The following is a 19,556-nucleotide window of genomic DNA, read 5'->3' as shown; positions in this document are numbered from 1 at the left end:
AATTGATCCTCATTAGGGTGAGAGAGGAAGTGCTTACGAGGAGAGGCAAACAGATAAATAAGTAAACTACCTCTGCCATTCAGATGAGGAAACTGCAACAATTTGAGCACTCAGGCTTTGCTAAAGGGTTTGTATTTCTCAATTTCTCATCATGTTAGTGACCCCTTCTGGGACACCAGTGAACAGAAAAGAAACAATCCCTTGACTGTACCCCTAACGAAGCTTCTGAAAGAGAAACTGGCTGGGAGAAAAAAAAAGAGAAAAGAGTCGTGCATCAAAATAACATAAATCTTTTATTGAAAGTCAGTTTACTAATGTTACAATGAGAGTAACATAGAAAACCATGGTATCTTATTAGCTTTCGAAGTGAATACTAATAAAACTATGCCAGAAATTTGAACCTTAAGTTACAGTGACCTTTAAAAACATCAAGATTTTGTTTACCTACAATGTAAGAACAATTTTATAACTTGAACAGCCATAAAACAAATTGCACTTGCTCAGGAAAGCAGTTGCCATATACATTTCCATTGGTGTTTGCCAGAACCCCAGTAATTATTGAAACAGCTTAACGAACCTGAAGTGCAGAGTAGCAGAGGAATGTTAAAATAATGCGAATCTAAGTATATACACATGATTACCTGATTACCAAAAGTGAAACCATGCTGCTATTAACACCTCCCCATGGGGTGGCTTCCACTATCTATAGATGGACATCACCTGTCAAAGGTGATAACCGTGGAAAACACTAGTGCCGACCTACCGCTGGCTAACATTGAAGCTACTATGTTTAGGTAAAACATCCAGTTTCTGAAAGAAGTTGTCTTTTGGGGGTGCTAGTTTGGAGAGGCAAGTCTTCCAGCAAGTTAAAAAAGGAGTACATGCTTAGTTATCCTGAATAAACATTTTTAAGCACTTTTGCAGTTAGTGTAAAAAAAAAAAAAGTTTTTCCATACAAAACAAAGGTGTTGAGTCATTTTTGCCCTTTAAAAAGACTGGTTGTAGAATCAGAGTTTGATTTTGTGCTGGATTAGGAAAGAAAAGTGGGGTTTCTAATCAGGCAGTGATACACATATATAATTTAGCAGGAACTTTTGTATTATTACTAAGTATTAATTCATATCAGCATTTTCTGTATTGCGTTACTTGTTCAACTTAGCACCGCTATATTTAAAGATTGGGGCTATTTGCATTATTTTAGAGCTTAACCATCCAACACAAATCACAGCCTGAAAATTCATAAAACAAGAGGCTAAGCCCTAGGGTGAATGCAGATGAGCATATTATATATATATAAAAAATACATTTTTTTACAAGAAAGGAAAATACCTTTTCTTCATAAACTCTTTGAAACTTTATTGATGATTCTGTATGTGCATTATCTTAGGAATTGGTCTCATTGTATGCCTTTTTGTAAAACAAAACCAAAAACACACATTGCCTGGTTTTGATTTCAAGGATACTTAAGAACATGAAATGATGATTACCTGATGAAAAGCCTGCCAGCCTTGAAGCTTCCCCATATGATACAGGTTCTATGAACAATGCAATAGGGATGCATCAGGCAGGAGTGACTGACCCATCATGGACTGGACCACAAAGTATTCAGAGTCAACACTCAGTCAATCTGCCAAGCACACAAGTCTGTCTTAGGCATCCAGCACCTCTCTTCCCATCACACCCCTCGTGACAATGTGTGCTCTCCTGCATATCTGGCTTCAGGAATCTTCCTGTGGATATTCATTGTGCATCTGTGCCAGGACTAAATGCCCCATGATCTCCCAAAGTTCTCTGCTTCTTATCTCCTCCCCATCCTGAAATTCACCCTCTTGGGACTCATCTCCCAGTGACTTCCTAAGTTGCATAAGCTGCTAATGTGCCAGTGGGCGAAGATAAAGATGCCTGCCACCTCTACTCCCTAGGGCATCCTAGGGTTCTCTCAAGGGACAGCTTAGCCAAAGGAACTGACTTCCACAATAGAGAAGTTCCTAGTCAGGAGGAAAGAGTTGCACAGCTACTGAAGGGGGAGCTACATAGGAAGCAGGACGGTTCTGGAAGCATCCCTCAAAATCTCACCATGAGGATGCTTACTTGCTTGTCAGACTATGGATATAAGGGACAAAAGTACTAATTAGGTTTTTGGTTTTGAATGTTTTGTTTTTTCTGCTTACAAACAACCAGAAGATTCTCCATTTGGGGGACTAACAAAGCAATGAATAAAATGTCAACAGAAACACTCCTGTTTTCTAAAGTCCTGCTGCATCTTTGCTCTGCATCTGCAGATGTGATAGAAAAGCTCCTCTTGGAATTAAAAGCACCTCCCCCCAGAGCATATGCTATGAGCATGTGCCAACAATTCCCAGCAGGTGTACTTTTAACAGCAGGGCTACTCACACACAGCTGGCGTGGGCTGCTGCCGCTGGGCCAATTTTCACAAGAGCAGACTGCGCCCCTCATTATATGATACTATCAACGGGAAACTGTTTATCAAAGTCCTTAGTTCTTCCAGGTCAGGAGAAAAGTTGCTGCTTCCAAAACCAGAGTAGTTTTATCCATTCAAAAACATCTAAGGAGGAAAAAACCCAAAACATCTGAGCCCCAAATTAAGCCCTATTCCATGGAAGTGTTTACTTCCTATACATCTTAAGCTGCAGAGCAAGAATGAGAAATTTATCTTGACTCCATACATTTAACAGAGTGGAAAGGTATTTAGGTGGCAGTTTTAGAAAAAAAAAACCATAAAAGTTAAAGGAAAAATATAATTAGGTACATAAAAAGTAGGTATGATGGTGCAAATGGCAGTCAAGAGCATTTCATGGAAAATTCATGCCAACTTGCCAACGGTAGGGTGATATTTATGATATGCTGCCCATGTGGGCATCCAGTGGCAGCAGCCAGATGTGTCCTATCAGACTGTGCAGGCAGCTGTCTCATCCCTCCTCACTCCTGCCAGTTCCTAACTTGGCTCTCCCCTTCCCATATACTCTACAAGCTACTCAATATCCTGCCAATAAATTATCTTTCCTTTAAGTAAAATAAAGTAAAATAGTCTTTTATTTAGATAAGGATTTATTATTGTGTTAAATAATAACATAAGAAAATTTATTTAAAGTACTATATATATATGGTTAAAATAGAACTACATAACAATAGGAAATGAATGGATAAAATGAACAAACCTTATTTTAAAACACTGAAAAAAAATGAATAAAAATATCATATATCTTCTGGTCCAAAGGTAACTGTAAAACATAAAGAACAAAATTCCAAAAAAGGTAACAGGTAAAGTAGCCATAAGAGATCTGGGACAATAGACAGGATTAAATTATGTAGATATGCAAGGGAATCAACAGAAAAGAAATGTAAGCTTGTTTTGAAATTCAAACATAAAGAGTCCTTCTCGGAAAGTGCACAGAATATCAAATTTTTGTCTTTCTGACAACTTCCTTAGAAACCCTATTAATGTTACTTTCAGAAATTCTATGCCGGACTGACCTTATATACAAACACAATTTTAAAATTCTTTTTAAAGTGAGAGGGAAAAGAGACAAACTATGGCATCACTTAATAAAGCACCAATATCAAAGTGAAAAATAAGTTGGCATTTTAAGCCCACATTTGCTTTATTCATCAATATTTTTTAAAGGAACAACTCTGATAGGTTATTCCTAATCGAAGCTCTGGGTTTCTTGTTAAAAATACAGCAACCACAGCAAATTGAAAGCCCTCATCATGTTGCACTGTCTGATTTATTCCTTTCCACAGATTGCACGTGCCCTGGGGATCATTTCCAGCCTGCAGCGTTCAGAGGACCATGCCACTTCCCATCTAAATAAAGAGTGGCTGGATGCAGAGGACAGTTCATGTGGCCAGTCCACTCCATAAGGACTCCCTGCTATCCCATGCCTTCCTGTTGACACTTACTGGAGAGATTTAAATGTTCCTTTAAATCAGGGTTGATTGCACTACAACGACTATGGATAAATGGAACATCTCGGGCAGCTGGGTGCCAATCTGTAGTCTTATCAATGCATAAAACTTTAGAAAGAGGGGGAAAAGGCATACAATGAAACATAAAGGCCAAATAACTGCTCTCTTCTGCTTAGCAATGATTTTGTAGTGGATTGGGAAATATAAATATTAGTTGCATGATATAAACTGTTATATGGCCTCAAAGTTTCTCTTCAAAATAGTTATTTAAAGAGAAATAATGCTGTGCTTGTATATTTAATGCTACCTACCTCAGTGGATGAAAAGTCATAAATATTTAGATGTAATGCCTCTAGAACCCCAACATGAGTATATATACAGATACTTCTTGAAACTCTCCCTTGAGACTATAAATTTTTCAATGAATCCCACAAATGGCTCTAAGAATGTTTAAACATGGGAGATAGAGTAGATTCCAAGAATAGAACATTAAAGTTACTGTATACGTAAAATCATAATCTCTAAAAATAAAACATAAAAATTTTTATTCAGTTCCACAGGAAGGTGGAGCTTCCAAGGAGGGTAATTACAAACTATATACCTCTAGAGCAACCATGTCTCCCAAAAGGCACATGATAATGATTTTCATTTGAAATAATAATTTCATGTAAAAATAACTGAGGTGAAGGAAGAAAGACACATGGATGGATGATAGACAGAGATCTGTTAACTTCTCAGCTAGCCGTTTGTGGATTCTTTCAAATTAGAGTTTGTGTACCTGTAACTAGGAAGCATATTTACATGAGGCACCTTATATTCAAATCTATAAACTCTTTTATAGTCAAAATAAACCTTATAGCATTAGCCTTTTATACACTCAATACCAGGAAACATTCAGTGCACGTTACAGCGATCTTGGTAAAAAGTCACTTTATTTGCTACATCTTTCCATCTGTCTGCCCTTCTGTTCTTGGCTTGAGCTATGTGGCAACAGTGCCCAACACTCACCCAAACCTTGGCCTGATGGATCGCTTTATGGTCATATTAACAATCACATCCCTTCCTGTCATGAAAAATGCTGTTTTACATTATGTAATTTTGGATCATTAAATTGTTTTCCAACCATTTCAAAGACTTTCAAAAGAGAGGTCCATTACCGAAGACATAAACACAAAGCACAAAATGCTGCCTTCTAACTCGGCCCTTCAGTTTGGGCATCCTATGTAATCAATTTGATTACATATGAAGATGATATGGATTTTGTCCATGGATACTATGGAAGAGGATCAAATTTAGAGATTATTTCTGAAACCCTGTCTGCAGGTTCCATACCTCTTAAGAACACACAGAAAATTAGGAAATCAGAAGTAGACTTCAGAGCAGACCATGTGATTGAGCCCATCAATCTCCAGCCTCACTAGGGTAGCTAGCTTTCTTTTGGAATGACAGATCTGCCATTATAACAGTTATCAAACTTTGGTTTTAAAGAAGGGTCTTTTAAAATAGAATCCTATTTTCCTATGGATTAAAAAATATATGGTTCAAAGCATCAGATTCTTTCCCCCTGCCAGCTGTTAGTGTAGCTCTGCAGTTGCTGCACCTCTGTGGTTTAGATCTAACTTAACCCTTTATGAACAGTTGAGGCTACCCAACTCAAACAGTAGAATCTTCCATCATCTTGCTCCAGAGTGAGTACAGAATGACTTGTTGGGATTCACATCCCAGTGATGATAAATATTCTTAATCAGTAGTGTCAAAGTTGTTTTTGTTAAAACAAGTCATTCATTTCACAGATAAGGGTGACTGAAAAGTTTTGTCAAGGAACAAAACTTCAGGCCACAAAGGGTTAGAGTATTGGCAAGTCAGAAGCTACCAGCTCACTGGCAGTACGTGGTCTCATGTGTCTTTGGTGCACTTGCTTAATCTCAGCAGGACACATTGCTGAGGGGCTGGCTCACTGGGATGAGATGGGATGGATGGATGGGATGGATGATGTCCAGGGAGCAGCCAATCGGGAGCAGAGTGGGCTCCTGCATCAGCAAACTGTGGAGGCCAGAAGTTTTGCTGGGCATTTAGTTCTCTCACTCAATTACTTACTCAATAAAACTGCGCCTCCAGACTGTGCACAGGTTAAAGGGACATCACATGTTTTGGACAAATACCAATTATGGAGAGACACATTTACAGCACTGACCACTATATTTACATTACCTGCTTATAGTCTTTGAAGATCACTGGATGGATGACGATGATGTGATTGTGACTGAATTTTTAGGCATTTGGCAAAATACACTTGTGTGTAACAGCTGCATTTTTTTAAATTTTAAAAATGTTACATATATACAATTGTCCTTGTATGCTAATATAAATATGAAAAGTAAAAAACAAAACAAAAATTAAAATACATGTTTAAAGTTAGCCTATGGGATATTGGCCTCTCAAAGCTTTGAAGTCCTGCAGAAAAATCCTATATGCCTTAGCCCTGCATGCTCGTTTCTATTATGGGATGTTGTTTCCTTAAATATGGAAAACAATAAACAGAAGCTTCATGCATATAGCATTACTGTTTACAGTGAGGATGTGCTTCAGAACATCAAGTTCTGAATCCACTATTGTCCCTTAGGAAACTTGCTACATTTGGGTCATGTGAGTTAACTTTATGGATATTTCTACATCTTATCTGTCATGCGGATTATCTGTTAACATACCAGTACCTTTATTGTTCCATGTTATAGTGTAACATTTCAGTAGTTCTTTTCATGATTCAGTTAAACCCTAAGCCAACGACAAAAAGAAAATGGTAACCAGATGTGAGACTCCACTTCCTCTCCTCTGTAGCATCTCAGAGGGTCTTCGTATTGTCTGAAGAGCAGATAGATTTGCAGTGATTCCATGAGCCTGGATTTCTATAAAAGTTGAAGTAAACAGTTTTCGATGTATCACATGTAAACAGTTGATCTTAAATGGATGTCTCCCATAGCTGCACAACAGAAAAGAGCAAAATTGCACATTGTGAAAGCAGGAAGCAGATGTATTCTGAGTAGGAGATGAAAAAGATTCAGTGATTCCATCCACACATATGTGACTGTGGATGCACACTCTTGCAAAGTCTAAAAAGTGGATAGAATAAACACTCCAACTTTTAGCTCTCTCTTTCCTCAAAACCTGTGTCTCAACCTTTTCAACAACAGCCATCTTTTGATACAAAAACCATCACATCCTCATTTAATGTTACTAAAATTTTGAATAAATATTGTGTCTCAAATGAAATAAAAGAATTTAAAATATTATTTTTTTAGCTATACATACCCTTCCTTTCCCCAGGATTCCAAGACAGCCAGCTAGAGCAGTGGTTCTCAACCTCAGCTGCACATTACATTAATCTGGGGAGGTTTCTACAATTCCGCTTCCCAGGCAGCACACCAGACCAACTAAATCAAAATCTCTCTGGGTGGGACTCAGGCGTAAGAATATTTTAAAAGCTTTGCAGATGATTCCCTTGTGCAGCCACAACAGAAAACCACTGACATCGGGGAAGTGTGACTCCATCAATTCCACCATCACCCACTTGAAAATCACTGCCATACACTCCAATTCTATCACTACCTCCTTAAAAACGGTTCTCTCTCATGAGCTGAGGTATCACAGTGGAATGATACATTCAAGGCAGGATGTCCCTTCATTCATGCTGTCCCTCCTACTCTCTCCTTGCTTTTGCCATGAGCTCTATATTGGCCCTGTTCAGATCGAATTTCTACAATGTTCAGCAATCACCTTAATGGACTAATAACAAGTGTGACATGATCAGATATGAATGCAACTCAGTTCACCAGAAAAGGATGACCAATTTAAAAAGAAGATCAAGCTGATGAAATATGTTGCCAGGCAATATAATTTAGATATAATTATTATAAACATAAACAAAGCCTATGACCAGAGTGACTTAGGTTGTATCCAATTTCCATCCATATTCCATTTTTACTGGACATTTGATACATGTCACTATATATATAATGAGTTTCTGGGAAAGAAAAAGGAGAAAAAGCCAAGTGATTAAGTAGATGTTTCTATACAGGTTCCCTTAATATGTTCTCCCAAATCTTCATGGAAATCTTGTTCTGAATGCCCAAGTCTGCCTACCCCACAGGACTGTGGTAAAGCCACCATCCTATCTACCTTAGGTCTGCTTTATATGTCCTTTTTATTGAAAAGACGCCAACCCCTTGGAAACCAAATGAATATCTGAACTGTGGGGATCTTCGTGAATGGGTGACACTGGTGGTGGAGAGGAGTTAAATGGGGCTTGTGGTGGGTCTGGAGCAAAGACGATCTGAAATGATGCTCAGATGATAGTCTGGAGGGCTAAAGGGTTTAGACTCTGGCCTTGGAGAGCTGAAGTTTCCTCAATATTTTTTTATAAAGATTAAAAATAATATGTGACAGAAAGGAGAAAGAAGGGAGGGACAAATGAATAACATTGGGAAAAACCTGAATGTCATGACTACCCCAGTGGGATAAAATGAGCAATTTCCAAGCATCACTTTCCACATGAGGCATGCCTTGGCCCACACCTATGTGGTGGTAACAGAGGGGCTGCTGATAGGAAGATCTGCTTGTTCCACTCTCCACAGCCCACAGAGACATCCCAATGATAGGGGCTGTGTATTTGGTAGGATTCTGCCACATGCTTATGTGGCTGTTCCACAGTGCATAGAACAAATCAGACCTTTCACGTAACAATCGCAGCAGCCAGAGTCTTTGTAGTCATCTGCTCAGCCCAGGAAAGGGGCTATGGGCCAGCCATTTTTTCTGGAGAGCTATTGTTTTTACAGGCTCTTGTGTGGTAACATCTCCAATAACCCAAACTCTGACATGACAACAGCTGAGGGAATGTCCCTAACTTGATGGAGCAAAACAGGGATACAGACAATTTAGCAGAAAGAAAGTCGGGTGCTACACTTAGACAATTCTTTGAGGAGGGCAGGAATGACATCAGTCTCAGATTTCATTATCACACATGCCATCATGAACAACTAGATATCTATCAAGAAGTCTTCTGTTAATTCAGAAAGCTGAGTGCTGGGAATCTGAATTGTCTTGTTATCTTTTACCATTTCTCATATTAACATACAATGGTAATTTTTTATTATTAACAAAACACTGCTGGTAGTTTTTAAAGACTTTTGGATTATAGTGATCTACACAGCTTTTAATTATTTGTGCCTTCTTACTGACTCTGAGTTAAATTAAAATTTGAATGATCCACGTTTACCTTGAACCACATAATTTAGGTTTGGGATCAAAGAGATTCTGAAACATCTCTTAAGACCAAAAAGTCTAACCAGCAGCTAACACTGCCGAGGCTTATAAGCTTTATTTTATTTTTTTGCAACATTATTTCTAAGAAGATCAACATTACAGTGTAAATGACCACAACAGAGCCTGGACATCAATAAAGGTAATTATTCTTTGGTTGTATCTTTCACTTAAGTCTCTGAGGGCCAGTCTGCCTCTCTAAACTCCACTGTATCTCCAATTCTACATACTGATATGTTTCAGGAATGTTGTGAGACAGAGTGGCAGTGTGATTAAAATGTAAAAGGTGACATAGAAAAATACAGTGTTTTGTTTACTCAAGGTTTTACTATATTAGCTATAATAATATATAAATATAGAGCAATTAATTACACAAAATGTATCTAGGCTATATCAATGTAGATTGAACTATTTGCAAATATAAATCTGAAGCCAAAAGTCCCAAGAATCTCCTTATCTTCAAGTTTGATTTTTTCATTTTCTTAGGAACAAGGGAGGAAAAATGATTCTCTCTTTTATAAACTCATAGATAAATGATAATGACTGAGCATGTCAGCACATGAAAGAGGTTTCCACATACCCTTGCACTTTGTCGGTTCACTTTCTTCTCCTCATCAGGAAGTGGAGGCATTGGGTAAGGGTATTTTCTGCTGGAGGCAATAGACCCAGTTGATGAAGAAGGAGACTTGGCAGGAGATAAAGTCCTGAGATGTTGAGAACATAAAATAAACATCATGTGATTGCCTAACATTTTTCAAATATCTGAAAAGTGGGTTCAGAACAAACCCTCTGACTTCTAACTTTCATATGCCACTACTGCAAAGATTTAACTACTGGGAAGATATTCTGTCATTCTCAACAGTGAAATGCTGCAATTTTATCTTCCTAATTTCATGACTGCGATGGATTATTTAAATATTAGTACATAGAATGATACTTTTAAACTACAAGCCACTAAAAATGTATCCTATAGAATGTATCCTATAGAATAGATAAAAAGCTAAAATGGAGAAGGGATGAAATTATTCTAAGAGCTTATAATGGTAAATTACATGTATAAAATATTAATATTGTGCCTTATTTTTACCACTTAATGTACAAATGTTTAAGTACAATAATTCCAATTTTCTCTTAAGATCTCAAAATCCATTACAATTGATATATTTATTAGTTGCTAAATCACACACCAGTTTACACAACACTCATGCATTCAGAGGCCAGTGTGTTAGTTGTGAAGGAACAAAGGCAAATACAGGGCTTTTAATAAATTAGTAAACATGCAAGCAGTAAGGAGTGCAGAGTTCCAGCCAAACAAAGTATGATGAGAACATACAAAAATGGTCTAATTAGTCCCTACCATCAGCATTTCTATGTAAGCCGTTGGTGTATTATGCTGTACTTGATTGGTTTTGCATGTGTAGTGGTAATTTGTGACTAAGCTGAACATACCAGACAAGCCCATATCTATTGTTAACTTGTCTTTAAAGTGAAAAAAAAAAAAAAAAAACAGCTGAGTAAAAAATGTCTACTCATATCAATGAAAAACAGATGTGATAACTGTAGTACCTATTCCATTCACAAACGTTACCACTGCTCCTTAATCCCTGGTGCAAGGTGGTAAAAACCCACATTGCTGAACTGGTTACACTGCCACATTACAGCAGAAGTATTTATTTCAGTAGAATGTACCTCATCTGCTGTGACTGACCCAGCCTGGGAATGTTGGCTGGGAGGGGTGGGGGTAGCATTGGGTAGGTCAAGATCTACTGCCTAGGCTGCATTCAATAGCATAAAGGTGTCTTTTTTCCTCCCTTGTTTTAAATTTTGGTTTGCATGCATACATTATCCTTTGCTCTGGTTCTGCCATAGTTTTCATACTAATTTCCATTTTATGGACACTGAATTCAAACTAAAGTTTGAAAATAATTTTTCCTACACACCCAAAGATAGTAGTAGTTAACATTCTTGATAGATTTTAAGAATGAAGAATGGTACAATTCACTTTTAATCTGTAACTCCTATTTTTGAAAAATGGCTAGGACCACTGCTTTGCCTGAATGCTTAGAACACAGCAGCTCTTTGATTTCTCCTATGTTAATGCTCTTCATTGCGGAGCGGTGAGGAGTGCAGAGTTCCAGCCAAACAAAGTATGATGAGAACATACAAAAATGGTCTAATTAGTCCCTACCATCAGCATTTCTATGTAAGCCATTGGTTGGGCTTACATAACAACGGATGGGTGTAACTAATACTAGTACTTCAAATTCTCTAAAGTTCTATTAAAGCAATGTACTACTTCATATTTTTTAATTGAGAAATTATTTTTTTTATTTTAGAAAAACACTTTAAATAGGACTATGATCTTCAAGAAACAAATTTGGTACATGTAAGATGATGGCAAACTTCTGCATTTAGATATTTAAATGCATCTTTCTAAAATAAGACTGTTAACCTGGCATCAGTTTTTTAGCCTAATCACTACTGATAAAATATCCAAGTTTAGGAAAGCTAGTAAGGTACACAAACAAATAATTAAATCTTGTTTACTTTAGGGGATCATGCAAAATGAGGCATCTTTTTAATCTGCTGCAGCATGTGTGTCCACACCATTAGCTATTAGCTTTTAGCTTCACAGTCATTCCAGCTTAAAGCTGGAATGCTTGGCCATGGGTCCAAATGGCCAGCCTGGAACATGTACAAAGCCATTCCAATGAGGGGTGCTGAAGGTCCAGTCTTCCCCTCAAATATCTTCCTATGGGCAAAGCCAATTAAGTTAGAACAAAAACAGGAGATTTTCTCCAGAACCCCAAAGAAATTGCACATATACTTCTTCTTAAAATAACACGCTAGTTAATTGACACCTTGGACCTGAGGGGAAGAAGAGAAGCTGAGCAGGAAAGTTTTAGCAGGGGAAAGGGTCCTGGAGGCGGGTATAAAAGTGATTATCTTGGGGGGATGAGAGCACCAGAGCAGGAGTCAAAACAGAAGTAAAGAATAATAACATGCTTGTTAATTGGCATCTTGGACCCCGAGGGGAAGAGAAGCCCAGCAGGAAAGTTTTAGCAGGGGAAAGGGTCCTGGAGGCTGGGTGGTATGTGGCAGCATAAAACTGATTATCCTTGGGGGGATGGAGAGCACCAGAGCAGGAGTCAAAACAGGACTAGATGTCATGATAGGGTAAAACACTTTAGGGAAAATAAACTCAAAATGTCTCACAAATGTCTAAGGAAGACATTTCTTCAAAACTATCTCCAGGCTCTTTTCTGACCTTGATTGACTACTTGCCTGGCAGTTCCAGCCTGGCTTTCACCTAAAGCCAGGCACCAGCACAGCTCATTCACTTAAAAAGTAAAGTGCATCACTGGATACAAGTCAACCATTATTATTACTGCATTTTATTTTATTTTATTTTTTGAGACGGAGTCTCACTCTGTCAACCAGTCTGAAGTGTAGTTGGTGTGATCTCCGCTCACCGCAGCCTCTGCCTCCCGGGTTGGAGTGATTCTCCTGCCTCAGTCTCCTGAGTAGCTGGGACTATAGGAGTGTGCCACCACACTTGCGTAATTTTTGTATTTTTAGTAGAGACAGGGTCTCACCATGTTGGCCAGGCTGGTCTCAAACTCCTGACCTCAAATGATCCACCCACCTTGGCCTCCCAAAGTGCTGGGATTATAGGCATAAGTCACCCCGCCCAGCCCATTACTGTATTTTAAAAAATGATAGTTACCATAATGGATACCCTATTAGAATTACACAATAAAAGTATGTTTGTGTGCCAGTGGATTGTGGTGCCTCTTAGGGCTACATCAAACTTCCTGGGATTACCTTTTGTATATATGCCTGTAAGGCCAACCTCAGTTCAGTTCTGCACCCACGGACAGGCTAAAAACCAGGCCAGTCACATGGAGAGGGACACAAGTCCAACTCTTACTCACTTGTGTTCATATGTGAGTTTTATAGTAGGTTGATCCAGGAAAATTTGTTATTTTATTTTTATTTATTTATTTTTTTGAGATGGAGCCTCGCTCTGTTGCCAGGCTGAAGTACAGTGGTGTGATCTCAGCTCACTACAACCTCCGCCTCCCAGGTTCAAGCAATTCTCCTGCCTCAGCCTCCCAAGTAGCTGGGATTACAAGCGCGCACCACCACACCCAGCTAATTTTTGTATTTTTAGTAGAGATGGGGTTTTACCCTGTTGGCCAGGATGGTCTCAATCTCCTGACCTCATGATCCGCCCACCTTGGCCTCCCAAAGTGCCGGGATTACAGGCGTGAGCCATCATGCCTGGCCTAGATCCAGGAGAATTTGTTAAGTGTACTAAGGGAGGATTCAAGTCATCAGTATCCACTCTGCTACTTTTAATTAAGGTGAAATGGAAAAGGTACAGATTTTGGATTCAGAGCCAGGCTCTAGTTCTGGTTCTGACACTTACTAGCTGTGCCACCTTGAATTACTCTTTGTACCTCAGTTTCCTCCATCTACAGAAAGGTAATAAGAATGCCTACACCTTAGGATGTGAGGAATAAAGATATCTCATAGGCACTTAATACACGATAGTTGTAATTATTCATTTTCTTTCAGAGTCACCAAAAATTCCATAGAATCATGGAAGTGAACTCAAAAACCCTGATGAAGTGAGAAATCAATGGGATAATACCCGAGAGTAAGGATACCTTCTGAGAGCTTATAACAGAACTGCATCCAGGATCTGGGTGTGGCAAGATAATGCACTTGTCCTGATCTCACTTGCTTCTTCCTGGTGGCCCGAATTCATGCAGAGAACAATCTGAGCAACCACTGTCATATCTAAACTGGATAAGGGGGCACAGCAGAGGCACTCTCATCACTCAATATCTATTTAGGCATTTGCCTTGCTCTCTCTAGCAGTGTGGCTACTATATTTTAAATGCTGGACTATATTTTGAACCAGTTTGCTGCAGATTGCATTTTGATAAGGATGCCACAAAGCCAACACCACATGGCTGTAATCCCAGCACTCTGAGAGGCTGAGGCAGGTGGATTGCTTGAGCCCAGGAGTTTGAGACCAGCTTGAGCAACATGGTGAGATCACATCTCTACAAAAAACAATAAGGTGACTTTTGCCCTCACTGGTGATTTTGACAAGAAGGGTAATCCTGAATGACCTGGCCACAGATGACGCAGATCTGAGCCTAAGCATAGAGTTGGCAAGGCACAAGCCAAGGTGTGGAAGCACTTTGGGGCTCCTATGTGAGGCTTGGCTTGGATAGAGAGTGGATGAAATTGTCCCTTGCATTAGAATCACTGTGTTAAATGTTCTGGGCCATGTCAATTATTTACCACCACCACAGAAATGCTGTATTGAATTTCAAATCTTATCACCTGTATTAACCCAAAAATGAGTTAAATTATAACTGTCCACAGAACTTTAACCTTTAAACATAAATATGATTTTTAACAATTAATTCTTAATTTCACTATCTACTGTAGGAATCAACATCTCATATTAGAATAGAAAATAAAGGAACCCTCTAAAATTGTCCTTGCAGTTTTTTGCACGTGCAACCGGGGTGCTAAAGCATTTCCCCATCCAAATTGCATTTAGTCATGCGGCTTCTGGGCAGACCTGGGTGCTGATTTTAAGAAACGTGACCTCTTTCTCTGAGAGCCACATAAACTACTCAGTTCACCCAGGGGAGGTGAATCAACTCTTCCGGGGTACCATTTCACAAATTATTGCTGCAAAAATGCTAAATCCATTTGGGAATAAAAACCCTAACCCATATAGGACCAAAGTCATTCTGTTTTGGATCCATGGCTGGTACAAATTACAATCTGCCCACAAGCCTGAGGAAAATAGAAAGGAGAAATAGGACTGCAGGTGAGCCAAGATTCCAAATAACAGTCAAAATCATCTTACCTGTCTTCCTGATGTTGGCCATCTTGGGAGCTACAGATGAGGGTGGGATGTTTGAATGTGAGTGTATGTGTATGAGGTTCAGTGTGGGAAAGTGTTGGACAAGCAGAGGGGCAGGGTAGGAGGGAAAGATGGGGTATAAAAGCAGGATATATTTTTATGAGCAGGCAGGAGTTATGCTTTCCTTGGGGCGTATGCAAATGTTATGGATCGAATTAAAAGGCAGGTAGGTCTAATCATTTTCTCAAACTATACATAACTAAACTAAATGGTACACTGGAAGAGAGAGTCCACCTTATATGGGTGCTGAGAGTTAAAAACACATACATATTTTGGTATCTGTTCAATGTTGACCCAAGACATGGCAATTAGTAACATGAGTTTATTGTAAAATTGTGTTCAGAAGAGGTAGTAATTGAGTACATATTTCTCCTTTACCTTAGTTGTCCACAAAGTAGCCAGATATAAAGTGGACATTACCTCTAGGAAATCACTTTATTAGAAAGGGTGAAAAATGCCATTAAGAACTCTTGGAAATTCTTTCTGACCTGTAAATGTCACACAGAGCTGCAGTGAATTGAGTAAATTTGATAGTTTCTAAAATGTAGCGATATTCTTCTATTTTGTGAGTCAAGAATATATTTCCAGCTGCTTCCTGTTCTATTTGAAGTATTAGATGACAACATTTTTATTAGCATAAAAAATTCCTCACATGCTTTGTTGAGAATCTGTAAAACACTTCTCAGCACAGCCTTTCTCTGGTAGGAAATGGTTATACTGAACAAATAAAACCTAAACTCATTCCACATACTCCCATGGGGTCAATGTTGTCTCAGTAATTTTCCAGTTAGACCAAATCATTGTTTCTATCCAAGTAAAATCCCATCACATTTCACTTAGTTTCTTTATACGTTTTTCCTTGAATTTTTGTATACACTATGCACTCTTAGGCAGTAAGTAGGAAAAATGCATTATGAAACTGCTAGATTATAGAAACTAAATTGTTCAGGTTAATAGTGCTTCTTTATTAGTGGAAAGTATGTTTCATGCCCATAGAACACTACATAGCATAAAATGAAGAGAAAGCTACTAAAAAGCTTAAGATGGTGATAGGGACATGCACTAAATGGCAACCCTTTCAAATGGCTTTATTTGAAACATTCAGAAAAGAACCAGACTTGCTCACGAAGCAAAAACAGAGTCAAAAGGCAGCAAATAAACAAGGACCCCTTTCCACCTATAGGAACTTGTATTGGGAGATACAAGATAGAGAGCCAGTCACACTACAGTATTTGTATGTGCTGGGAGAGTTTGAGAAGGATATAAAAATTAATTTATAAAATACCTAAAGTATGGTCCTTCAGTGTTTTTATTCACATCTTCTACCCACTTAGCTACATTATAGTCTCTTTTGAACCATGGGTTTAAATACCTGCAGAAAGCAATGGAAGGAACAAAGAAAGCAGAACAAGATAGAAAATCTGAAAATACACAGCACAAGCTTAGCAAGGATGTCTTCACCCTCCAAATGCAAGTGACCATGGCAAATAAACCAGAATGGATGTTGGGTGATTATGAGGCAGTCTATACAATGACACGAGAATAATCTTAGCTACAACAAGGCTCAATCAAGGCATTCTACAATGTATTCAACATTTCTGGGAAAGCCTTTTCCAGTGGCTTCCCAAAGTGAATTAGAATCTCCCTTTCAATCACAGTACAGTCAGCAGTCCCATTCACCCACCTCCAAAGTGGCTTTTTCCAGGCCACCTCTCATTTGGCTCTTTGGTTTTTAAATGACAATGATGCTTTTTGAAAATATTCAGATGGCTGCAATTCCAATCTGGCATTTGGGCATACAACACCCTAAGAACAATTAAAAGGAACAAAGTTCTCTTTCCAATATAAGAAGGCTTTTACATGACCACTGTCTTACTCCCTATAGAGGATCCCAAGCTGGAGTCAACATGAAAGTATGTTCCAGTTGGCTCTGTAAGGAGCAGATAGAGTCCCACTCTTTTGATCCTGGAGCCTCAATGCGCATTAAGTGTGGTCTAAATAGGCCTCCATGATCTCAAAGCTGGATTTAGTAATTTAGTTGCAGCTGCAGTGTTCCTTCCTCTTCTTTGTGCACTCCAAAATAAAGTGCTCCTGTTTCCATTAGGAACCAACCCTCAGAGGTTGCCTTCCAAGTGTCTGACCATGAATTGTGTGAATGACTGCCAGAGAATAATAATGAACTTACTTAGCATTTCCCTGATGGATCTGGCAATGTTTCCATCAGAATTACTGTGCAAATTTTAAAGGTAATAAAACTGTAGGGAGGTCTAAGTTGTTGGTTTTCCCCAGAGTTTCCTTTGATTTTTACCCTGGGAGCCAAGCAAAAATACATCCCCTTCAGAGTCTGCCCTTGTGAAATAATGTAGATTTAACAAATTCCACATTGGAAGAATTTGGAGGTTTTCTTTTTTTCTTTTCTTCATTTAAAAAGTAACTTCTAGAGATACTATAGACAATAAAGATTCAAGCTCTATAAAACATAAGTTATTTGTAAACAAACCAGGGGAAATTATAAAATACATTATTTATTTTTGGTTACATTTTGCTTCTTTCCCCCATATTTAGTTATTGAGCTGTTCATAAATATGGAAGACTACATTTCCAATTACATAAAAATATCAGGTTATTTTTTCCACAGCCCTTTCCCTCAATCGAGGTACTATACAAAATAGCATTGTGAAATTCCCTTCTGAAAGAAGGGTTCAGTTGCTTTTTCTGCTTATAAAACCATTTTTGGTAAGATAGTATCTCCTGACTCAGAAACAACTCACACTAGTTTTGCCTTTAGCCACAATCATTGCCAACTTGTGTTTTCACAGATAGCCAATTAAAACTTGCATAAAGATTTCCACTGAGATTCTCAACAAAAAGAAAAAGTCAAAAAGCCAAGTGCAGCCACAAATGAAGGCTAGTAATGCTCTGGCCTGGGGAAAACCGTAGAAAAAGCCCATGCAGCTGTAATCAGGTGAAACATAGCCACACAGCAAAGTGAGTCACCCACAGGCAGATGGCCACTTCCAGGAGGAGACATTTGTTCCTTTCACTGACAGTCTTAGAAACTCAAAGGACTGCTGCCACAGCTATTCCATGAATGCTACAACAACATGGGTTGACTTGCACTTGATGGACTTTTTTCTGTTTCAGGGAGCATTTCAGAAGGCTGTGGTCACTTCACCATAGAGTTCTTCACTGAAAAGAACTCTCAATTTTGTGTTCTTTCTGGGGATCTGGCCATGAAAATGTCTTCACGGTGAGCTTCCTGACATCTCAAGGTCATGGCGGCTGAAGTGATGGGATTTTATCACATTGCAGTAAATCTACCTATGTGGCTTGCCTTGGCATATAGCGCAACATGCAAAAAAAATGCGTTAGATGGGATAGGGGAGCTCTTTGTGTTTTCCAGGATGGAAAAGCAAAGGAAAATTAGCTGGTGCTGGCTGGACCAGGAGCACCTCCAAGCAAACATGGGGGCTCGCTCAAAGATCAAATGACCCTGTTCTCAGCCAAGGAAAGGACTTGGAAGGAGATTAAGTGGCAGCCCAGAATGAAGGGGCAGGTGGAGACTGACCTGTGATCCAGACTCCCTGTCTGGGGGCTGTCAGAGCCCCCTGGGCTTATGCCTTGGGATGGGACTGTCTGGGCGAGGGAGTGCCCAGGCTCAGGTGCTTGGGGCTCCCTCCTGTAAAAACACAATATATAACACAAAGTCTAAGCCAAAAAAATTTTTATATCATTTACAACAATGAGGAAGATGCAAAAGTTTTGACTGGAAAAACAATATAATATATGAGGACATTTTATTTTGTTAATTAGCAGAGCATGTATTTATGGTACATGTTTTAATTCATATCCCAATTTTTCATCATCTTTTGGAATAATGAGGTATTAAAGGGAATTTTGAGTAATGGACCTGAAATATCTCTTATTTGAAAAAATAAAAGAGATATTTGTGGTGAATTTGTTCCTCTTGTAGTCACACAAATGGTATTATACTATCAGAAGCAAATGGGATTACTTAAATATGGAAAGTATTAAAAGTTTGCAAACATAATTCTTGATATGCTACGTATCAGGAATCCTCGTAAGAAAATATATACGTGTGTGTGTGTGTGTGTGTATATATGTATATATGTATGTATATAGAGAGAGACAGTTCCTGTACAAGAAGGTATGTGAGAATTGTGGTCAGCTTTACAGACTTGGATCCATTTAATTAACATGAGTCATGTAACCAAAATCAGAAAAGTCTGAAAAATCTGAGGAAGTCCTTAATACTTCTCCCTCACAAAGATGAACCTATTATAATGTCATATTAAATATTATAATTTAATTATCTCATAGGCAAGATTTCTCA

At 38.6% G+C, this 19,556-nt stretch overlaps 1 protein-coding gene across 25 annotated transcripts in view; it reads right to left on the bottom strand.

Moving 5' to 3' along the window:
- Nucleotides 1–274: 274 nt before the first annotated feature.
- Nucleotides 275–19,556, bottom strand: part of LOC105475451 (ADAM metallopeptidase domain 22) — a 247,901-nt gene continuing 228,619 nt past the window's right edge. For 8 of the 25 annotated variants that reach the window (XM_011730697.2, XM_011730699.2, XM_024790834.2 and 5 more), the window contains 2 exons: nucleotides 9,827–9,950; nucleotides 6,744–6,910 (listed from right to left, as the gene is read on the bottom strand). In XM_011730697.2, coding sequence (XP_011728999.1) covers nucleotides 6,890–6,910; nucleotides 9,827–9,950 — 145 coding nt within the window. In that variant the 3' untranslated portion in view covers nucleotides 6,744–6,889. Of the gene's footprint in view, nucleotides 6,911–9,826; nucleotides 9,951–10,183; nucleotides 15,176–16,487; nucleotides 16,575–18,770; nucleotides 18,882–19,556 lie in introns of those variants that run through there. The other 17 variants (XM_011730693.2, XM_011730695.2, XM_011730689.3 and 14 more) reach the window with 5 other exon arrangements.

The sequence above is a fragment of the Macaca nemestrina genome, chromosome 4 (assembly GCF_043159975.1).
Source record: "Macaca nemestrina isolate mMacNem1 chromosome 4, mMacNem.hap1, whole genome shotgun sequence".
NCBI lineage: Eukaryota > Metazoa > Chordata > Mammalia > Primates > Cercopithecidae > Macaca > Macaca nemestrina.
This window is presented reverse-complemented; position numbering and strand designations above follow the sequence as displayed.